Source organism: Pseudophryne corroboree, chromosome 6 (genome assembly GCF_028390025.1).
Source record: "Pseudophryne corroboree isolate aPseCor3 chromosome 6, aPseCor3.hap2, whole genome shotgun sequence".
Taxonomy (NCBI): Eukaryota; Metazoa; Chordata; class Amphibia; order Anura; family Myobatrachidae; genus Pseudophryne; species Pseudophryne corroboree.
In genome coordinates, this window is record NC_086449.1 from 81,011,465 (window position 1) to 81,034,798 (window position 23,334).

Here is a 23,334-nt window from a genome sequence, read left to right on the forward strand (position 1 = left end):
AACAACAGAGGGAATCGGTATGAATAGTGATACAAATAAAAGGAGACAGTAATAATATGGAGAATAATAAGGGTACAGAGGGAAAAATGGAGAGGCAGAAATATGGGGATACATAAGGGGACCTCTAAGGGTAGTGGCAGGTAGAAGGAATGGATGAAAGGAAGAGAAACAGGGGGAAAATAAAGGTGAATGGGTAAAGATGGCAACAGGAAACAAACGGGGAGATGGGAGAGACAAGGGGAAAATCGGGGGAGACGTGATGGAACACGGGGGAGGAAAAGGAAGAACAAATAGGAGAAGATAGGAAGATGTTGAAGAATTATATGCTCACAATAGTTATGCGGAATAAAATTTAAATGACGTAGCTTGTTAAAAAATAACTAGCTGAGAGGAGAGGATCGACATTGAGGAATGGAAGGCAAATGGAGATGGAAGCGGGTTCTTGAAAAATACCGATGACTACTAACTGGAGGGCGTGTGCCAGCAGCAAGTACCATCCAGGTCTCACTCTCTTCCCCAACCCATGATTGCATGCTGGAGTTGTGATCTAGAGCATTGAGAGTCTCCAGAGCAGGTAGGGAGAACACGGAGCTAGACCTGGGCCACTACTAGGGATTTCTGGGGCCCCAAGGATGGTAGAAACAAAATAGAAATAAAAGCTGACCCATAAAAATATTTTTTTTTCAATACTTTTAATGTTTATTTTTTTCAAGAACATGTAAAATGGATATAAAAATAAATAAATATATCTGCATAAAGAAAAAGACAGTAACTAAAATAGAACAATAAGTGGTTGATTTTACGTACAGGGACTATTGTATCTGAAATTAGTCTCCACTGAGCAGATGAAAATCCCCTTTGTACAATCCACATACAGTACACAGCAGCTTTATATTCTCTTCATGCAGTTTCCCGGATACATAAGCTTTAGCTTGTGGTCTAAGTTGATACTTTCACAGATTGTATCCAAATGTTTCAATGGAATAGTTACAATTGAATAATACTGTTTCCCATTAGTATCATATCGTTTCACACACGCAGAAGTTCTGTTCATACTCCATTCTAAAGCTACCGTACTCACCATACGGTAGCGATGACCTAATATGATTAATGTATTAACGTTTTAAAAATGAAATCATCATTATTATTTTATGCCATATACAGTGTTTTTGACATATGTAGTTGTGACTTTTCTTATTTTTATTTTTATGTATATCTGCATTCATATTAATATCTCCCTGGAATTAGTGAGTATAGTTTGCAAGTACATACAATGGTATTTACTGTTTCCTATTAGTATAATAGTTTCCAGCACATTCCGAATTTCTGATTATACTCAGATCTAAAGCTTCTCAGAGGCAGTACGGATGGTGTAATGGTTAGCATTACTTCCTCACAGCACTGAGGTCATTAGTTTGATTCCCACCATGGCTCTACTGTAACTGTGTGGAGTTTGTATATTCTCCCTGTATTTGCATGGGTTTCCTACGGGTACTCCAGTTTTCTCCCACAATCCAAAAATATAATTAATTGAGTCCCAATAAAAATTGTTTTAGTGGTGCATGTGGTAGGGAATATATATTGTAAGCTCCACTGGGGCAGGGACTGATGTGAATGCACGTAGTGTAGTGATGTAGTGCAGTGGATAGGGGAATGTAGTGCAGTAATGAGGTGTTATGATAAAGTGCAATGTGTGGGGACACACAGGGGGGAATGTAGTGAAACACGCCGCTGATGGGGTATGTGACGCAGAGGGCATTTGGATCACATAGGGGGATGTTGTCCAAAATATCCCTCTTTTTTCTAAATTTTTGATAATGTGATTATTTTAGTCTTAGGGTTTTTTTTTTTTATATTTTTATTTTATTATTATTAATATTACTATTGTTATTATTAATAATAACATTTTTTATAAACAAATTTTGGGGAGGGGAATCACTGCTTTTTCCCTGGTGGCGAAAATCCTAGTTTCGGCCTTACCCTTAGTAATAGGCTTCATGCTGCCCAATACCGTTACATCAGTATGAGACATTAAACCGGTTTTTCCAGTACCAGGGCCTTTGCTTTGTATAGATTCCCCAAGAACAAGCCCCAAAACTCGGGGAAACTGTTCCTCTTTTCACCTGGGTGGCTCCATACCAGCTGGGAAAGTGCTCCAGGGAAGTTGCCTAGCAATGTCCGATAATTATGGCAATGCTGGCCATTTTGAAGGCCAAGTAGTCTAAACATTGAACCCGTTTCAGTTCCCTAGCAATGTCGGGTAACCATGGCAACAGTGGCCATTTTGATGGCAAATTTGATTTAAGCATGACAACCAGTTTCTGTTCCCTGGCAACAGTTCGGCAACCATAGCAACATATACGTTATGGTAAGAACTTACCATTGATAACAGTATTTTTCCTAAATCCACAGGTTTCACAGGATACATTGTTATATGGTTGAGCGACAGCGGTTCTTACACTAATCGGTCAAAGCTTTTTGGCCTCCCAGCATGCAGTGGACCCGTCCATATATCCTCGCCTCCTGGGTCAGGTAAATCAGTTGTTTTCCAAAGCTTAAGGCAGGAGCATCATGTAGAGCACTAATCAGGCGAGAAGACCACACATGCACAACCTCCCACCCTTCCGTACAAGAGGGAAGAGTTTAGTGAGTAAAAGGATCCTCAAATCAGGTGCGTCAAGGTGGGATATCTGTGGACATAGGAGAAATACTGTTATCAATGGTAACTTATTACCATAACTTATATTTCTCCTGCAGGGTCCACAGGGTATCTACAGGATACATTGGGATGTCCCAAAGCAATTTAGTGGTGGCAACGCTCCTGATTAGACAGGAGAATGCTTGGCCCAAATTCAGCATCCTGAGAGGCAAAGGTATCCACAAGCAAAATGTCTAATGAATGTGTTAATGGAAGACCATGTGGCTATCTTACATATCTGTTCTGCTGAAGCACCATGCTGTGCTGTCCATGATGGACCTACTTTACGAGTAGAGTGAGCAGAGACATTATCCGGAAACAGGAGATCAGCCTTCGAATATGCTTCTGAAATCGTCATCCAAAGCCACCTCGCCAGTGTCTGCTTATCAGCAGGCCACCCTCTCCTATGAAATCCGTAGAGAACAAAGAGATAATCTGTCTTTCTGATAGCACTGGTACGATCTACGTAGATCCTTAAGGCATGGACAATTTCCAACGATGCATCTCCCGCAGATAGGTCTGGCCCCTGGAAAGCCGGGACTACAATTTCTTTGTAAAGGTGGAATTTAGACACCACCTTAGGAAGATACCCAGATTTAGTTCTGAGAACCGATCTATCTGGATAAAAAATGAGAAATGGAGGACAAAATAATAATGCGCCAAATGCTGAAACTCTTCGAGCTGAAGCCATAGCCAGAAGAAAGAGAACCTTAGCTGTCAACCATTTAAAATCTACTCTTTTAAGTGGTTCAAATGAGGCAACTTGAAGGGCCTTTAGAACTAAACTTAGATCCCAAGGCACTGTAGGAGGAACAGAGGGACGTTGAATGTGCAGCATTACCTGGAAAAAAGTGTGCCCATTCTGTAGGTTGGCAATTTTCTTTTGGAACCATACAGTTTGTGCTGACACCTGCACTCTCAAGGAAGCCACCCTTAAACCAGAAGGAATGCTAGGATTCTGGAAATTCTGAAAGACCTGGGGTCAAGTTTCCTTTCACTGCACCATTGAATATAGGCTTGCCATATTATGTGATAAATGCGAGCTGAGGAGGTTTTCCTTGCTCTAAGCATTGTTTGAATTACCTGTTGAGAGAATCCTTTTGACTTCAGGATGGAGGTCTCAAGAGCCACGCCATCAAAGACAGTCAATCCAGATGTCTGTGATGGCAAGGCCCCTGAATCAGTAGATCTGGATGTTGAGGTAGTAGGAATAGAGCATCCATCGACATCCTCTGCAGATCTGTGTACCAATGTTTTATGGGCCAAGCCGGAGCTATTAGTATAACGGCACTTTTCCTTTTTATTATTATTATTAGTATTATTATTATTATTATTACCGCCACCAGTTTTTTATATAGTGTACACATATTATTATTATTATTATTATTATTATTATTATTATTATTATTATTATTACTACCAGTTATTTATATATTATACATATATTTTGCAGTGCTTTACAGAGCATATTTAGCCATATACATCAGTCCCTGCCCCAGTGGAGCTTGCAATCTATAAACCCTATCACATGTACACACAGACACACATTCACACTGGGGTTATTTTTTTTCTTTGTTGGAAGCCAATTAACCTACCAGTATATTTTTGGATTGTGAGAGGAAACCGGAGTACCCGAAGGAAACCCATGCAAGTACGGGGAGAATATACAAACTCCACACAGTTAGGGCTATGGTGAGAATCGAACCCATGACCTCAGTGCTGTGAGGCAGTAATGCTAACCATTACACCATCCATACTTTTACCTTTCTCACCACCCTGGTTAACAGGGTGATGGTAGGAAACACATAGGCCAGACGAAAGTCCCATCTCACTGACAGGGCATCCATCTTCCTTGGTCCACTGCACCTAGAAGCAATTTCTTCCTGACACTGCTCCCCAGCCTTGAAGGCTGGCATCTGTTGTCAGAATTTCCCAATCTGATATCCAAAAGGGTCTCCCTTTGTCCAGATGGGCTGTCTGTAGCCACCAGGCTAATGACCTCCTTCCTTCCAGAGGAAGAATCATAGTCTGCATTTTTATTGTCTGATGACCCCATTCCACTTGGTAAGGATCCGATGTTGCAGAGGTCTTGAATGGAACTGAGCATACTCTACCATGTTGAAAATTGACACCATTAGACACATCACACACATTGCTGCGAGAATTTATACTCTTCGACAGTGTAGAAGCTCCTGGATCCTTTACTGAAGTTTGGATATTTTTCTCAGAAGTAAAATTACTCTCTGAAGGCTCAAATCCAATACAGCCCCAAATGAGTCATCCGTTATGACGGAACAAAAGATGATTTTGCCCAATCTATGAGCCAACCGTGCTTCTGCAGACACTCTATTGTATGTTGCAGATGACACAGAAGCAATACCTGAGACTGTGCCAGGATTAAAAGATCGTTGAGGTATGGAAATATTCTTATCCCCTGCTGGCGGAGATAAGCTACCATAATCACCACATTTTTGGTGAATACTCTGGGGGCTGTGGCCAGACCAAATGGCAGAGCCTGAATCTGAAAATGCTGTTGGAGGATAGCGAATTTGAGATAGCGCTGATGGGACAGAGCTATAGGAACATGCAGGTAAGGATCCTGTATATCCAGGGATACCATAAAATCCCATGGTTCCATAGCCAAAATGATGGAATGTAAGGTCTCCATATGAAACCGAGGTACCCAAATGTATTTGTTCAGCATTTTTAGATTGAGTGTGAGCTGGAACGACTAGTTCAGCTTCTGGACTAAAAACAGGTTGGAGTAGAAACCCTGTCCTTGTTGTGCAGGAGGAACAGGAATGATTACTCCTGACTGAAGCAATTTCTGAACTGCCTCTTGCAAAACCCTGGCCCTCGTTTCTACCAAAGACAGGCTGGTACAAAAAAAAAAAAAAAAACCTTTGAGGAGGGTTTTTCCTGAAAGAAAATGCATAACTGGGAGACACCGCTTCTTGCACCCAGGCATCTGTGGTAGACTGCTGCCAGATTTGTGCAAAATGAATAAGTCGGCCTCCCACCCTGGGTTCCCCCAGGTGGAGGCCCGCACCATCAGGCTCATGGCTTATCTTTTTTGTATTCTGAATCAGCTTTCCAGGTGCGTAGCTAAACTGCTCGGTGAGCGGCTAATTTTGAGGCTGATGTTTGAGAGGCAATAGTACCCATATCTAAGGCGGCTTCTTCCAAGAATATTGCAGCCTGTTTGATATGTGTCACATGGGATTTTTGCTCTCTGGATGTCGTTGAAATTTCCCCTACCAATGCATCTTGCCAGACAGCCACTGCTTTAGCCATCCAGGCTGAGGCCATGGCTGGTCTAATGATTGCCCCAGACAGGGAAAAAAAAGTTGTTGTTTTTTAGCAAACCATCTACTCTCCTATCCGTGACATCATTTATTGATGTTGAAGGCAGAAGTAATGTAGATTTTTGCACTAAGCGAATCACATGCATATCTACTTTAGGGGCTACCTCTCTCTTTAAACAGTCCTCAGTCAGAAAAGGGTAATTGGAATTCCATTTCCTAGGAATTCTAAATTTCTTACTGGGCATAACCCAAGCCTCTTCCATAATTTCCGTCAGCTGTTCTGATCCAGGAAACTCAGTCTTACCTGTTTTGGGACGTTTAAATAAAGGTGCCTTGGATTTTAACACAGTATATGTTGATTCTTCTAAGGATAAAATGGATTTCATTGCAGTAATCAACTCAGATATGTCCACTGAGCTGAGACCTTCTTCCTCATCCTCATATTCAGAACCAGAGTGTAATGAGTCTTCGTCCTCTGATGAGTCCTCATCTGAAACATGTGTAGACTCTGAAGATGTTGTTTTGTGTCTAAATGATTTACTTACCACTGGCTTTTCAGCCTGTTTCTGTTGAGAGGCTACTGCTTCCCCTGTGCTGCACATATAATAGTGCAACCTATCACCGGTACAGAAGTTGGAATTATCCACTCAGCTATACTGGATAATGTCCTGTGCAAACATAGCCCATGGTGGATCAACTTACACCTGCATCTGCCTTGAATATTTCAAGAGACCTTGGTGAAAGCTAATACAGTTTGCACACAACCCATCTTGAACCAGATCCTGAGATGTTAACCCAGCTTTACATGACAAACATGATATGAGTGTTGTGTCAGGAATCGACTCACCAAGCTGACATCTGTCCGCCGCTGCGGACTCCGTCCTGGGTCCCTGCGTTCATCTGTCATCCGCGTCTCTGCCATCAGACGCCATCCTGGGCCTGGGAGCGCTCCTGTGATAGCGGGCGTGTAGCACGCCGCGTTCCCGCTAGGCCGCGGCATGGGCGCCGCCATGACAGCCTCCAGCAGTCAGCATACGGCGGCCAATCCGGTGCTTGGCCGCACCCACTTTTCCTCACTCCACCAATGACTGTTTAACAAGGGGTATATATGAAGCTGCAGGATCAGTCTGCAGGCATCCTGAACTTTGTGTCACTCCTGCGACCCGTGTGTCACTCCTGCGACCCGTGTGTCACTCCTGCGACTCATGTGTAAGGATCTGGTTCCTGTTTCCTCCGTGTACCTGGATACCTACCTGCTGTTCCGTGTTCCTGGCTTTCTACCTGAGACTTTGTACTCCTGGTTACTTTTCACAGCTCCGTGGAACTTCAAGCCCCAGCAATACCTGCATCCATCTACAGGCTTCACACTCATCACCATCTCTGTGTGCTTCAGCCTAGCAGTAGAGACTGACTCCAGGTGTGTTCCATCTCCCCACCTGTGATGCAGCTTGCTCGCTGCCAGTGCCTCATCACCTGCACTGTGGACATAGTCAGACTCCTGCCTCTGCTACCAGGTTTGCCATACAACACCATCTCTGCTGGTTCCATGTTTTAATCTGCTCTGGTTTCCATACCAGAATATTCTCTGCCAAATTATCACTCATCTGTTTTCATCACTACCGGTTATTATTTCATCAGTCACCATTCATTCTGTTACCATAGACTCTCAGCTATTACGCTGTACAATTGACATTTGCATTTCTACTGTTATTTTCTGCTGCCGTTTGTGAATCATCTGTATAATAAATATCATTGCGCTCATGCGCAGAAACATAATCCAGCCTCCTCGTTTTCTCCCATCCACCTCCACTGACCCACTAGCGCCCCCTCCGGGGACACAGACAAAACCAAGTCTGACAGTAAGTTCAGGATCGATGGACTCGGATGGTGGACGGAGTGTGGGGTCAGAGGCCTTGCAAAATCTGGTCTCCCGTCTGGATGGTCAAGAGGCTGCGCAGCAGCAGATGTTCCAGTTCCTGCAAGGGATGTCCTCCCGGATAGATACACTACAGCAATCCCTGCCTAGTGTACACACTTCTACAGTTCCTGATACTCCAGCACCTGCCAGTACTGTGAGTTCCTCTATGCCGGCTGCATCAGCTCCAGTGTCACGTCTGCACCTGCCCGTGCCAAGCAAGTATGATGGCAGCCCAAAGTTATGTCGCGGGTTTCTCAACCAATGTGAAATCCAGTTTGAATTGTTGTCACATAATTTCCCCACGTCAAGATCCAAGGTTGCCTACATCATCTCTCTACTTTCTGGATCTGCTTTGAGTTGGGTGTCTCCTCTGTGGGAACGTGCCGACCCTCTGATTAACAACTATACAGAATTCGTGTCAACCTTCAGACGGATCTTTGACGAGCCTGGTCGTGCAACATCAGCTTCTGCAGACCTAATCCAACTTCGTCAAGGTACCCGTAGTATGGGACAATATGTCATCCAGTTCCAGACGTTGGCCGCAGAGATTCAGTGGAACAATCAAGCCCTGGTAGCAGCTTTCTGGCATGGACTCTCTGATCGGATCAAGGACGAACTGGCAACCCGCGATCTTCCTGTACAATTGTCTGATTTAATTTCCCTGTGCATCAAGTTGGACTCTCGCATCCGCGAACGCAACAATGAACGTGCTCGGAGTGAGCCACGCAGATCAAGGATGATACCTTCCGTACAGTTCCAGTCTCCACCTTCTGATGAGCCTATGCAAATAAATAGGTCCCGCCTAACTCCTGAGGAGCGGTCAAGAAGATTTCGTGAGAGACTTTGTCTTTATTGTGCGGCTGCAGGTCACCAGATTAATTCCTGCACAGTGCGTTCGGGAAACGCCAGATCCTGACTTGTAAAGGAGGAGTCAAGTTGGGATCTTCTAGACAAGCTCCTTCTAATCAAGACCTTATCCTTCCTGTGACTTTAGAGACTTCAGTTGGGCTTCAGTCTGCATCAGCATTAGTGGACTGTGGAGCCGCAGGAAATTTCATCACCCAAGCTGCGGTAAATAAATTTTGCTTGCCTGTATGTGAACTTTCTTACCCAGTCTACATTACCGCCGTGGATGGTAGCCGAATCTCCAAGGGGAATATTTCTCACCAAACTGCACCAGTGGTTTTGGGAGTTGGGTTCCTACACTCAGAATTAATAAAGTTCTTAGTCATTCCTCAAGCCACCCAGGAGATCGTTTTGGGCATGCCCTGGCTCCAGCTACACAATCCACAGTTTGACTGGTCAACGTTACAACTTACTTCATGGGGTTCACATTGCCATCAGTCCTGTTTAGCCCAAGTTTGTCCAATCAAGTCTACTGAAGTAAAAACCCAGTCAAGTCTTCCTGCGGCTTATCAAGATTTCTCTGATGTCTTCAGTGAAAAGGCCGCGGATGTCCTGCCGCCCCATAGAGAATGGGATTGTCCCATCGATCTCCTTCCTGGCAAGAAGCCACCTAGGGGGCGTACCTACCCGTTATCTGTTCCCGAAACTGAAGCGATGAGCGACTACATCCGGGAGAATTTACAGAAGGGATTCATCCGTCCTTCATCATCACCCGCTGGTGCAGGCTTCTTCTTTGTTAAAAAGAAGGATGGAGGACTGCGTCCATGCATTGACTACCGGGGTCTCAATGACATTACCATTAAAAATAGTTATCCATTACCACTCATTACCGAATTATTTGACAGAGTTAAAGGAGCCCGCATCTTCACCAAGCTAGATCTCCGCGGTGCCTACAACCTCATCAGAATCCGGAGTGGTGACGAATGGAAGACAGCTTTTAACACTCGAGATGGTCATTACGAGTACCTGGTAATGCCATTCGGGTTGAGTAATGCCCCAGCAGTGTTCCAACACTTTGTGAACGAAATCTTCCGTGACGTTCTGTATAAATACCTCGTTGTTTATCTGGATGATATCCTCATCTTCTCCCAAGATCTTCCCTCTCATCGTCTACAAGTCCGTGAAGTCCTCCGACGTCTTCGTGAGAACCGGCTCTACGGTAAACTATCCAAGTGTACCTTTGAAGTTTCCTCTATACCCTTCCTGGGTTATATAATTTCCGGATCGGATCTCCAGATGGACCCGACAAAGTTGGAAGCCATTGCCAATTGGTCCATTCCAAATTCTCTCAAGTCTATTCAGCGGTTCCTGGGATTTGCCAACTACTATAGGAAATTTATTCGGGGATTCTCCACTCTCATCGCTCCTATTACCAACTTAACTCGGAAAGGGGCAGACCATTCCAACTGGTCAGAAGAGGCTTTAGCGGCCTTCCAGAAGATCAAGCTGGCCTTTATGTCTGCTCCAGTTCTGTCCCAGCCAGATGTAAACAGACCGTTCGAGTTGGAGGTGGATGCCTCTACAGTTGGAGTTGGAGCTGTTCTCTCCCAGAAGGGAACCGATGGGAAAATCCACCCCTGTGGATTTTATTCTCGTAAATTCCTCCCTGCTGAAGCTAACTACTCCGTTGGAGATCAAGAACTACTGGCGATTAAGCTGGCCCTCGAGGAATGGAGGTATCTCCTGGAAGGGGCCAAACATCCGTTCAACATCTACACGGATCATAAAAATCTGCTATATTTAAAGGCAGCCCAGTGCCTTAATCCTCGCCAGTCCAGGTGGGCTATGTTTTTCTCACGTTTTAACTTTAAGCTTCATTTCCGCCCAGGTTCGCAGAATGTTAAAGCTGACGCCTTATCCCGATCTATGGAATCCGAAGAGGAAACGCCTGACTCAGTTCCACATTCCATCCTGAGTCCAGTGGTATTTGCTGCATCTCAAGTCTCCCCAGCTCCTCCTCCTGGTAAGACTTTTGTTTCCCCAGAACTCCGTCCCAAGTTGCTGTCTTGGGCCCATCAATCCAAGTTCACTGGTCGTCCCGGTGTCCTGAAAACCTTCAAGTTCCTCTCTGAGACATACTGGTGGCCAAAGATGAAAGCTGACATCAAGGATTTCGTAGCATCCTGTCCTAAGTGTGTGCAGCACAAGACTCCTCGTCAGTCTCCAGCAGGTCAGTTACAACCATTGTCTATTCCTAGTCGCCCTTGGTCACACCTGTCCATGGACTTTATCTCCGACCTTCCTCCTTCTCAAGGATACAATACCATCTGGGTTGTAGTGGACAGATTTACCAAGATGGCCCATTTTGTTCCTCTCCAGGGTCTCCCTTCTGCCCCAAAACTCGCCCAAATCTTCCTACGGGAGATTTTCCGCTTACATGGTCTACCCTCAGAAATAATATCCGACCGAGGTGTACAGTTTGTAGCGAGGTTTTGGAGGGCTCTCTGTTCTGCCATGCAGGTTAAACTGAAGTTCTCGTCATCTTACCACCCTCAGACGAATGGGCAGACAGAGAGGGTAAATCAAGAACTAGAGACATTTTTAAGATTGTATGTTTCATCTTCTCAGGATGACTGGTTTGATCTGCTCCCATGGGCCGAGTTTGCCCACAACTTCCGCTACCACACTGCTACTGAGACAACTCCATTCTTTGCAGTATATGGGCAACATCCTCGTGTTCCAGACTTCCAAGAACTCCCTCACATGGATGTTCCTGCCGCCACTACTGCCCTGAGTCAGTTTTCTTCAATCTGGAGGAAGATTCACATTTCTCTCAAAAAGGCCTCCAGCCGGTATAAATACTTTGCTGATCGCAAAAGACGCGCAGTTCCTAGCCTGAAACCTGGGGACAAGGTTTGGCTGTCTACCCGGAACCTCCGTCTTAGGGTCCCGTCTATGAAATTTGCACCACGTTTCATTGGCCCCTTCCCTGTCGAAAGAGTCATCAACCCTGTGGCCTACAAGCTGAAGTTACCACCTTCTCTGCGAATACCTAATGCTTTTCATGTTTCTCTCCTCAGACCTTTAGTCCTGAATCATTTCCAAAGAGCTCTTCCAGTTGGCCCCAAAGTTCGAACTCAGCGGGACGTGGAGTTCGAGATTGGCATGATTCTGGATTCCCGTTGCCGGTATGGACGTCTTCAATACCTTGTCGATTGGTCCGGTTATGGCCCAGAGGAGAGAAGTTGGGTAAATTCGTTGGATGTCCATGCTCCAAGGTTGGTCCGTGTCTTCCATAACACTCATCCTTCCAAGCCACGTGGGTGTTCGGTGCCCACCCTTAAAGGGGGGTACTGTCAGGAATCGACTCACCAAGCTGACATCTGTCCGCCGCTGCGGACTCCGTCCTGGGTCCCTGCGTTCATCTGTCATCCGCGTCTCTGCCATCAGACGCCATCCTGGGCCTGGGAGCGCTCCTGTGATAGCGGGCGTGTAGCACGCCGCGGCATGGGCGCCGCCATGACAGCCTCCAGCAGTCAGCATACGGTGGCCAATCCGGTGCTTGGCCGCACCCACTTTTCCTCACTCCACCAATGACTGTTTAACAAGGGGTATATATGAAGCTGCAGGATCAGTCTGCAGGCATCCTGAACTTTGTGTCACTCCTGCGACCCGTGTGTCACTCCTGCGACCCGTGTGTCACTCCTGCGACTCATGTGTAAGGATCTGGTTCCTGTTTCCTCCGTGTACCTGGATACCTACCTGCTGTTCCGTGTTCCTGGCTTTCTACCTGAGACTTTGTACTCCTGGTTACTTTTCACAGCTCTGTGGAACTTCAAGCCCCAGCAATACCTGCATCCATCTACAGGCTTCACACTCATCACCATCTCTGTGTGCTTCAGCCTAGCAGTAGAGACTGACTCCAGGTGTGTTCCATCTCCCCACCTGTGATGCAGCTTGCTCGCTGCCAGTGCCTCATCACCTGCACTGTGGACATAGTCAGACTCCTGCCTCTGCTACCAGGTTTGCCATACAACACCATCTCTGCTGGTTCCATGTTTTAATCTGCTCTGGTTTCCCTACCAGAATATTCTCTGCCAAATTATCACTCATCTGTTATCATCACTACCGGTTATTATTTCATCAGTCACCATTCATTCTGTTACCATAGACTCTCAGCTATTACGCTGTACAATTGACATTTGCATTTCTACTGTTATTTTCTGCTGCCGTTTGTGAATCATCTGTATAATAAATATCATTGCGCTCATGCGCAGAAACATAATCCAGCCTCCTCGTTTTCTCCCATCCACCTCCACTGACCCACTAGCGCCCCCTCCGGGGACACAGACAAAACCAAGTCTGACATGTTGGTGCTGATGTGAGTGTGTTTTCCTCACCTTTTCTGCTCTAAGACATGATAAATAATCAGACAATTTAACAGTGTAATACACAATTTGTGACTGTAATCACTTTAAAATGTGTTAAAGTGACATACAATCCGACCCTACCCTGTTTAGCACCAGCATTGAGGATCGGAGTAAACAGAGAAAACTGACAGAATTTATAGCAAAGTCAGCAATCACACTAACAGTCAGTCACAGATTATACATTAGTATAATAAGCAATATGACCACATATTCAACTACAGGTACAGTTCACGTATGTAGGAGAAACATATTACTGCATTACTTTATAAAAATGCTTTAACTGTATTCAGACGCATAGCAAAAGAAACCACAGTAATATTATCAAACTCATATGCATTATGCCCTTATCCAACTATTTGTACTCAAAGGTAGATAGAGACTTAGGGCCTAATTCAGACATGGTTGCATGCAGGCTATTTTTTGCACTGCTACGACCAGGTAATCGCCACCCACAGGGGAGGTGGGATTGCTGTGTATGGCTGCAAACGCTTGTGCGGAGAGCTGCACAAACAAAAAGTTTGTGCAGTCTCTGCACAGCTCAGGACTTGCTCACCCGCTGCAATGATCCTTGCTGGAGCTGATGTCAGGATCCCTCCATGGAAACGGCCGGACACGCATGCGTTTTCCTCAACACTCCCAGAAAACGGTGAGTTGACACCCCCGGACGGCCTCTTCCTGTCAATCTTCTTGTGTTTGCTGCTGCGAATGCTTTCTTCATTATTTTTGTCGCTGCCCAGTGATGGCCATCGATGGCCAGCAACGCGCCTGCGCATTGCGGCCCCCACGCATGCGCTGTTCAGACCCGATCGCACGGCTGCAAATAACTACAGCATGCGATCAGGTCTGAATGACCCACTTAGTGTTTTATAGCCCCCACTCAGGAGAGCGGGATACAGGGAGACTTACCCCGCTTCCAGAATCGATAAATACGAGTGGATCCATATGCTATAAGTGTCCACCGCCGCTCCGTGAAAATATAGTGAACACAGATTGCCAAGTGAACACTGATGCACCAGTCACACAGCCGCTTCAGTTTATGGCAGGAGACTCGGAGGAAACTGGTCATGAATCGGGGGGAGGGGCGACCAGGGGTGCATCCGTCTCCCCACTGCTGATCTCAAAATTAGGGATCGCAGCCTCATGCTACTCCTGGAGCCTTTGATCCCTAAGGCCTAGCACTTGTGCACTCTCGGTGGCAGCCGCGTCAGCGACTGTTTGGTAGTTTCCCCCAAAAGAGTGCGGCTGTGTCCATGTTCCCCCTCTAAGCGGAACCTATGCCTTACCTTCCTCCCGTGCTCCGGCCACAGCCTGGTAACGTCTGCTGGACTTGCTAGTTTTATCCGACACAGACGCCCGCCGAAACAGCACTGTACTCGTGGGTAAGCGTTGTCGCGACTCGGCGGGGAGTAGTTGGAGTGACTCTTTCTAAGGTACGTATAAGACGCTGTTTAGAAAGATCACTCAGAAAAAAATAGTAAGACTATAAAAATAAAGTAAAAAAGCTTATGGCTGCCAAAAACCAGCAGCCCTTAGACCATGGTCCGAGCCGGACCATGGTCTAAGGGCTGCTGGTTTTTGGCAGCCATAAGCCTCACCAAACTAAAAACTGATTTGCCTGAGCCAGGTGGCAGGTATATATAGACGGGCCCACTGCGTACTGGGAGCCCAGAAAGCTTTGACCGATTGGTGCAAGATCCGCTGTCGCTCATCCATATCCCAATGTATCCTGTGGATACCCTGTGGACCCTGCAGGAGAAAGTGGCCATTTTTCAGGCCAAGTAGATTAAGCATGACAACCATTTTCGGTTGCCTAGCAATTTCTAGTAACCATGGCAACGGCGGCCATTTTGCTGGCAAAGTTTAAGGAGCAAGACAACCAGTTTCTGTTCCTAAACAGTTTTGCTTGTTTCATTTCTACTCATATTGTACAGTGTAATCCAGGCATGTCCCAACTGCGGCCCTCCAGCTGTTGAGAAACTACACTTTCCAGCATGCCCTGACACAGCTTTAGCATTCTCTGACAGCAAGACTGTGTCGGGGCATGCTGGGATATGTAGTTTCACAACAGCTGGAGGGCCTCAGTTTGGACATGCCTGGTGTAATCCTTTTGACTCTTTATTTTACACCAGTGATGTAAAAGTGTGTGGAAATATAGAAATGGTCGTGTGAACATTTCCAAAATATTTCACAAGGTTTCTCAACAGTTTACTAAAATGTAATTACCCACCGCTCTAAGAAATAAATGCCGTCTGTCCTCCAGTGATGGTAGCACATGCAAGGGGTCCAATAGGTAAGCCAGTAGCCCCTAAGCATCCCACCTGGCACCATGTAGGAGGTAATCACCAATCACCATCTGCCTTAGTATGGATTATTCATTTATAATATTCTCTTCCCTTAGTTCCCTTAATGAATCTGGGGGTCAAGCATTTAGCCGTGCAGCTCCGATTCTATGGAACTCACATCCCCGCATAGCTCGAGAGGCCCCCGCTCTAGAATCTTTCATACACACTCATCACTCTCTAAATGTCCATTTAGTATCTCCTGCATAGCTTCCCTGCGCTCCACGGTTTCTGTGCTGTATTGTATTAATTTAATTTGTTTAGCGCTATAAGTCCTATTGCAGAAAGAACATTATGGAAATAACATTGTTATGTCTGCGCTCTACTGCTTGTTACACGCAAGGGTCTGATTTACTTCCCGTCAGAAGCACAACGCCAAGTACGATACTCGCACCTATCCCGCTAAACAGCGGGCTACTTACTCCCACATGTACAGCATATCATGAATCAGCTCTTTGGGGTCAGGGTGGGTGGCTCTGAAAAGAGCCTTTGTGTTGCGGGGACAAGTATCTAGCAGTGAAATCACTTGCTCTTAGCTGGTTTGTGGCTCTCGGTCTTCTTGGGCAGCAGCACGGCCTGGATGTTGGGCAGAACGCCTCCCTGGGCGATGGTCACCCCACCGAGCAGTTTATTGAGCTCTTCGTCGTTGCGCACAGCCAGCTGCAGGTGGCGGGGGATGATGCGGGTCTTCTTGTTGTCGCGGGCGGCGTTTCCGGCAAGCTCAAGAATCTCAGCCGTCAGGTACTCCAGTACTGCGGCCAGATACACCGGGGCACCGGCTCCCACACGCTCCGCATAGTTTCCCTTCCTCAGCAGACGGTGAACTCGACCGACTGGGAACTGGAGACCGGCCCGGGATGAGCGAGTCTTTGCCTTAGCACGGGTCTTGCCGCCTTGTTTCCCTCTTCCAGACATGCTTGCGAGGTTCAATGAGATAAAAGAGTCTCTCTTTCAACAGAAACACTGAGAGAAATGTCTCTAAAACACCGCCCTCCTCTTACATATATACTCAGAAGCGACATGCTGCTTGCTCTGTGATTGGTCTGCTTACAAGCTAAACAATGCAGCTCAACTTCATCCACAGACCAATCCGCAAAAAGAAGAGTGGGGTTACGATGCCTACCAGTGTCACATGACACTTCTACCCAATAGTGTAGCTTGCATTGGTGATGCCTCGTTTGCATAAGCTGCCTATAAATAAAACAGATGTGTGAGATGACCGCACAGATTTTCTACATTGTGTCGAAGAGATCCTAAAGAATGCCTGATCCAGCAAAGTCTGCTCCGGCGCCTAAGAAAGGCTCTAAGAAAGCGGTGACCAAGACCCAGAAGAAGGATGGGAAGAAGCGTAGGAAGAGCAGGAAGGAGAGTTACGCCATTTACGTCTACAAGGTGCTGAAGCAGGTGCACCCTGACACCGGCATCTCCTCCAAGGCTATGGGCATCATGAACTCCTTTGTCAATGACATCTTTGAGCGCATTGCTGGGGAAGCTTCTCGCCTGGCTCATTACAACAAGCGCTCGACCATCACCTCCCGGGAGATCCAGACCGCCGTACGCTTGCTGCTGCCGGGAGAGCTGGCCAAGCACGCCGTGTCCGAGGGCACCAAGGCTGTTACCAAGTACACCAGCGCCAAGTAATCACCCCCTTCTCTGACCCACATCAACACAAAGGCTCTTCTAAGAGCCACCCACCTCCTCTCTAATCGGGCTGAAACTATGATGGGTATTATATGTGCTACTTGCAAATCTGCCTTATTGTATCTCCGCTTCCATGAACTGTATATTCACTTCCAAACTAAAGCGGGGTCATATAGTCATCATATTACAGATGTCAGCATTAGTGCTTACATAAAGCAATCCATAGAGCAGTGACTGCCCGTGTAGCTGCTGCAGAACTAGAGAATTATTGTATCTTATTCCAATGTTACAAAGTATCATTAGATTGTAGCAATTGGTCCCGTTGTTCGTATCACTTTGAATCTCCTATAAACACAGTTGCTAAAAGGTTGTTTGTCTTTCAAGATGCCCTGTGTAGAATGCTATTGTTACTGTATCACTGCACGTGTAACACCGGGATCCAATCTCCGGTATCACTGCAGGTATATTGCACCGAATCCATTATAAGACATCAGGTTCCGTTTAGCTGCATTTAATGAAAGGAGATCTTTATGATCGCACAATACAATGCTGGCTTAGGTACACGTGCCAGCTGTGCTCCCTATAGTAACAGAGATACAGGGGGTGGCTGAGCAGCAGTGTTCCGGAGCGGGACTGGCTGAGTGCAGTATCAGCGGCGCTCATTATTACAGGGAGAAGAGAGACCGAAGCGCAGAGCTGACACTCAGACCGAGCCCGGGACAGACGTTACACTGACCAGCCAGAAGCGGCATGTCATTGGAGTGATTTTGTTTTGTCCCGCCGAAATCTGTTCGACTCATTGGTCCATTTTGAATTTTCATCCTCCAATCCCAATGAGGTTGTGCAAGTCACTTATTATATACCTATTATTTATCTGGACAATATATAATAATGGATATTAAAACGGTTAAATTCTAAATGTTTTTTTTTTTTTTACTTCAATAAAAATAAGTCTATGAACAACAGTGTGCTAAATAAAGTAATCTATTATATAAAATAAATTATAGTGCAGTGCTAATATATATATATATATATATATATATATATATATATATATTATACTTTATGCTGTCCTATATTTATGACATTTCATTTTTTCTGATTTGCTATTTCTCAGTCGTCATCTATATCATCTGTTATGAGCCTTATATCAAATGTTGGGACGTTGATAAGAATGGGACTCAGTATGGATAATATTACATTGTATCTTAGGTTGAATATTATGTTGTACCAAGTACAGGAATTGTATGGGAAAAAAGATCTTAGATAAGTGTAACTTTATATTGCGTATACATCTTATGCCCCTAATCTGATGGTAAGGCAGTGACTTTTTAACATCTAATTATAGCCATGACTCCGCCTCTCAAAGTGCTCAGTCACCCATCAGGTCCGCTTATCTCTTTCTAAAGAGCAACCGAAAATGGGTTGCCTCATATTTCTTTGTCGTTAGCTATTGAATAATGTCTGGAAGAGGTAAAGGAGGTAAGGGGCTCGGAAAAGGAGGCGCTAAGCGCCATAGGAAGGTGCTGCGGGACAACATCCAGGGCATCACCAAGCCTGCCATCCGCCGCCTTGCCCGGAGAGGAGGCGTGAAGCGTATCTCCGGCCTCATCTACGAGGAGACCCGCGGGGTGCTGAAGGTGTTTCTGGAGAACGTGATCCGGGACGCCGTCACCTACACCGAGCACGCCAAGAGGAAGACGGTCACCGCTATGGATGTGGTCTATGCTCTCAAGCGCCAGGGCCGCACTCTGTATGGCTTCGGAGGCTAAACACCGAGGCGCATCTAATACCATCACCCGCACACAAAGGCCCTTTTCAGGGCCGCCCATCTCTTCTACGAAAGATCTGTAACCCAACGTCTCTGTGTAGTGCTGTACTCTGACTATAAGCCGGGTCCTAGTACTTAATCGTTCCCTCACATTAGGCACACCGCTAGTGGTTGCTGTCTTTATTTGGAGTGATGATGAAAGGACCGGGCCAGTATTTTAGTGAGCTTATGCCCAAGCTGGCCACTACTAATGTGTAATGTTTATGAATTCTTGCAGTGGGTGAGACGTGAGTAGATTTGTCCTAGAGGTACCGCCATGATCCTTTGTTTCGAAGATGGCACAACACACTGTCGGTGGCTGACTAGTTCTAAGCTGTTGGACACAAGTTTTTTTTATGAAGGACAAACTAAGTATTCACTAGGAAATCCATGTTCTCTTACAGCTTAGCTTATCGGCGGAGTTTTTGAAAAATGTATCCGCTCTTCTTTAAACCAATCGGTGGAGGGGGACATGCTTACTTCTACCAATCAGCGCAGCTCAGCTTATATGCAAATTTGATGAAAGCAGCCAGGTTACATAATTCATTTTTTGGGGGGACAATGCCTGGGAGAGGTAAGGGGCTCGGGAAAGGAGGCACCAAGCGCTGCAGGACTACATATCATCCAGGGCACCACACAGCCTGCCACCCGCCGCCTAGTCCATAGAGGGGTCCTGCAGGCTTTGAACGTTAATTAACTAATTTAAGGGTCTCCTACATTAATCCAGAAACGAGCTATAGGAACAGGCTGTATTTTCAAGGGAGGCATTTTTTTTTTGTAGCAAACAATTATACCTTGTCCGGGTACCTCGCAGTCTGTACATCACCGGGAATGGCGTGCAGAACACGCGGTGCTGTTCCTTACACCAGACTGTACGACCAAGTACACATAAAACAACCATTCAGCTACTACGGGCGGCTGGAGATAGAAGAACCCGACACTTTAGTGTATACGTTCCCGATCTATCTGCAGATTTAACAGATAACTGCATTTAGTCCCGCTCCCCTGCATATCCCACTTATGCAGTGACTGCATGGGGCAGAGTAGATGGGCCAAGTGGTCCATATCCTGCTATCAAGAGCTATGTTTCTAGGACTGATGTGTAAGGGACAAACTAGATATTTCTGCCACATGTAGCGACTTCTTCACTACAGTTTTTATTTAGTCCCCCAATAGATCACATCGTGCGCCTACAGCTCTGCCGAGACAGGGTGGGTGGCTCTGAAAAGAGCCTTTGGGGGATAACAAGGAAGAGAGGCTGCGGCTTTACAGTCACTTCTTGGCCGCAGCTTTCTTAGCCTTAGCTGCCTTCTTGGCCGGGCTTTTTGTGGCTTTTGGCTTCGCTGCCTTCTTGGCCGGACTCTTGGCAGCTTTGGGCTTCGCCGCCATCTTGGCGGGACTCTTGGCCGCCTTCTTAGGCTTCACGGCTATAGGCTTCTTTGGGCTTTTGGCAGCAGCCGCTTTAGCGGGTTTCTTCACCTTTTTCGGGCTCTTGGCTGCACTCGGAGCCTTCTTGGGCTTCTTCGGGGATTTGGCCACTTTCTTCGCTGCAGGTTTCTTGGGCTTCAGGGACTTCTGGGCGGCCTTCTTGCTTTCCACTTGCTTCTTATTGAGCTTGAAGGAGCCGGAAGCGCCGGTACCTTTCACCTGGGTGAGAGTTCCTTTGGTCACTAATCCTTTCACCCCCACTTTGATGCGGCTGTTGTTCCTCTCCACATCGTAGCCTCCGGCAGCCAGAGCCTTCTTCAGGGCGGCAAGAGAAACCCCGCTGCGCTCTTTAGAGGCGGCCACGGCTTTTACGATCAGCTCGGAGACGCTGGGTCCAGAAGACTTGCCGCTCTTCTTTGCTCCTCCAGCAGCTTTCTTCGGCTGCCTCTTCTTTTTGGCTGCGACCTCTGATGGAGGAACAGCGGCGGCGACGGGGGCAGTTTCCGCCATGTTTGCAGAACTTAACTTTAATCAATAATACTACAACGCCCGGTGTTGACTCACGTCTTTTATATACACTGCCGGCTGTGCTGTGATTGGCTGCCGAGAGTGAGGTGTTCTGTGCTCCCATTGGCGGAATGAGCAGCCGTGTAAACTCTTCCCTGTCTGAGTGTACGGGGGAATCTGCTCTCACCTTGTGTTTCCCTAGCGCAGAAAAACAGTCTTTTATAGGGCATGAGGTGAGCGGCGAGCTGGCTCTCTGCACCACACCAGTACTCCAAGGTCTCCCCTAACCCTTTACTGTCATTGCTAGCCTATGCGCTGTGAAGAGTGCCGGGAATAGCCCCTGTCAGCTCACCTAGACCAGGCATGATCTGGCTGGCGTGTAATACATCTTTTCTGCGAAGCGAAAAATGTCTCATCGGGCACTTTTCTCTCCTCCAGGCACTACACCGAACAAAGGTGGCTGGGGCATAATCAGTGCAGAGGATGCCGCATTTTGAAAGACATAAAGGTGATGTGTGGGATGCTGTACACCCGGATGGATAGCACAGGCAGGTTGCCCCACAAGGTATTGGCACTCCTGTCTGGGAACTCTAGTTACTTTGACTAAATAAATAAAAGAAAGATATCTGGCGTGCATAATCAGCTTCAGAATAATCCTGCCGGCCTGAGATTCTCCATGTCCTGAAAAATGCTGGTGGCGTTTTCTCCACATGTTCTTATAATGATCCATGCATATCTATGCATCTTAAGTGTGTCAGTAGGTGGGCTATGGGATCCCGTTCCCATTGATAGGAGACTGATATTTTTAAAAGAGGACATGGGAGCAATAGGGTGAGACCATAGGAATAAAGGGTACAATATCTGGAGACGGGAGAAATAAGGAGACGAGGAGTGGGAGATCAGAGGAGCAAAAGGAACAACAGAGGGAATCGGTATGAATAGTGATACAAATAAAAGGAGACAGTAATAATATGGAGAATAATAAGGGTACAGAGGGAAAAATGGAGAGGCAGAAATATGGGGATACATAAGGGGACCTCTAAGGGTAGTGGCAGGTGGAAGGAATGGATGAAAGGAAGAGAAACAGGGGGAAAATAAAGGTGAATGGGTAAAGATGGCAACAGGAAACAAACGGGGAGATGGGAGAGACAAGGGGAAAATCGGGGGAGACGTGATGGAACACGGGGGAGGAAAAGGAAGAACAAATAGGAGAAGATAGGAAGATGTTGAAGAATTATATGCTCACAATAGTTATGCGGAATAAAATTTAAATGACGTAGCTTGTTAAAAAATAACTAGCTGAGAGGAGAGGATCGACATTGAGGAATGGAAGGCAAATGGAGATGGAAGCGGGTTCTTGAAAAATACCGATGACTACTAACTGGAGGGCGTGTGCCAGCAGCAAGTACCATCCAGGTCTCACTCTCTTCCCCAACCCATGATTGCATGCTGGAGTTGTGATCTAGAGCATTGAGAGTCTCCAGAGCAGGTAGGGAGAACACGGAGCTAGACCTGGGCCACTACTAGGGATTTCTGGGGCCCCAAGGATGGTAGAAACAAAATAGAAATAAAAGCTGACCCATAAAAATATTTTTTTTTTCAATACTTTTAATGTTTATTTTTTTCAAGAACATGTAAAATGGATATAAAAATAAATAAATATATCTGCATAAAGAAAAAGACAGTAACTAAAATAGAACAATAAGTGGTTGATTTTACGTACAGGGACTATTGTATCTGAAATTAGTCTCCACTGAGCAGATGAAAATCCCCTTTGTACAATCCACATACAGTGCACAGCAGCTTTATATTCTCTTCATGCAGTTTCCCGGATACATAAGCTTTAGCTTGTGGTCTAAGTTGATACTTTCACAGATTGTATCCAAATGTTTCAATGGAATAGTTACAATTGAATAATACTGTTTCCCATTAGTATCATATCGTTTCACACACGCAGAAGTTCTGTTCATACTCCATTCTAAAGCTACCGTACTCACCATACGGTAGCGATGACCTAATATGATTAATGTATTAACGTTTTAAAAATGAAATCATCATTATTATTTTATGCCATATACAGTGTTTTTGACATATGTAGTTGTGACTTTTCTTATTTTTATTTTTATGTATATCTGCATTCATATTAATATCTCCCTGGAATTAGTGAGTATAGTTTGCAAGTACATACAATGGTATTTACTGTTTCCTATTAGTATAATAGTTTCCAGCACATTCCGAATTTCTGATTATACTCAGATCTAAAGCTTCTCAGAGGCAGTACGGATGGTGTAATGGTTAGCATTACTTCCTCACAGCACTGAGGTCATTAGTTTGATTCCCACCATGGCTCTACTGTAACTGTGTGGAGTTTGTATATTCTCCCTGTATTTGCATGGGTTTCCTACGGGTACT

At 45.9% G+C, this 23,334-nt stretch overlaps 4 protein-coding genes across 4 annotated transcripts; 2 read left to right on the forward strand and 2 right to left on the reverse strand.

Annotated features, from left to right (window-relative positions):
• Positions 1-16,005: 16,005 nt before the first annotated feature.
• On the reverse strand, positions 16,006-16,531 carry LOC134936300 (histone H2A type 1-like). Its single transcript, XM_063931314.1, has one exon. It carries the CDS (start codon positions 16,449-16,451, stop codon positions 16,059-16,061), a length of 393 nt encoding a protein of 130 aa, XP_063787384.1. The 5' UTR covers positions 16,452-16,531; the 3' UTR covers positions 16,006-16,058.
• Positions 16,532-16,740: 209 nt separating this feature from the next.
• On the forward strand, positions 16,741-17,228 carry LOC134936313 (histone H2B 1.1-like). The gene has a single exon (XM_063931325.1). The coding sequence runs from the start codon at positions 16,797-16,799 to the stop codon at positions 17,175-17,177; it is 381 nt and encodes a 126-aa protein (XP_063787395.1). The 5' UTR covers positions 16,741-16,796; the 3' UTR covers positions 17,178-17,228.
• Positions 17,229-18,616: 1,388 nt separating this feature from the next.
• On the forward strand, positions 18,617-19,009 carry LOC134936323 (histone H4). Its single transcript, XM_063931334.1, has one exon. It carries the CDS (start codon positions 18,638-18,640, stop codon positions 18,947-18,949), a length of 312 nt encoding a protein of 103 aa, XP_063787404.1. The 5' UTR covers positions 18,617-18,637; the 3' UTR covers positions 18,950-19,009.
• Positions 19,010-20,108: 1,099 nt separating this feature from the next.
• Positions 20,109-21,286, reverse strand: LOC134936281 (histone H1B-like). The gene has a single exon (XM_063931296.1). It carries the CDS (start codon positions 20,923-20,925, stop codon positions 20,260-20,262), a length of 666 nt encoding a protein of 221 aa, XP_063787366.1. The 5' UTR covers positions 20,926-21,286; the 3' UTR covers positions 20,109-20,259.
• Between the last annotated feature and the right edge of the window lie 2,048 nt (positions 21,287-23,334).

Coding starts and splice junctions, on each gene's coding strand:
- LOC134936300 (XM_063931314.1), bottom strand. CDS start 16,451: ATGTCTGGAAGAGGGAAACAAGGCGGCAAGACCCGTGCTAAGGCAAAG.
- LOC134936313 (XM_063931325.1), top strand. CDS start 16,797: ATGCCTGATCCAGCAAAGTCTGCTCCGGCGCCTAAGAAAGGCTCTAAG.
- LOC134936323 (XM_063931334.1), top strand. CDS start 18,638: ATGTCTGGAAGAGGTAAAGGAGGTAAGGGGCTCGGAAAAGGAGGCGCT.
- LOC134936281 (XM_063931296.1), bottom strand. CDS start 20,925: ATGGCGGAAACTGCCCCCGTCGCCGCCGCTGTTCCTCCATCAGAGGTC.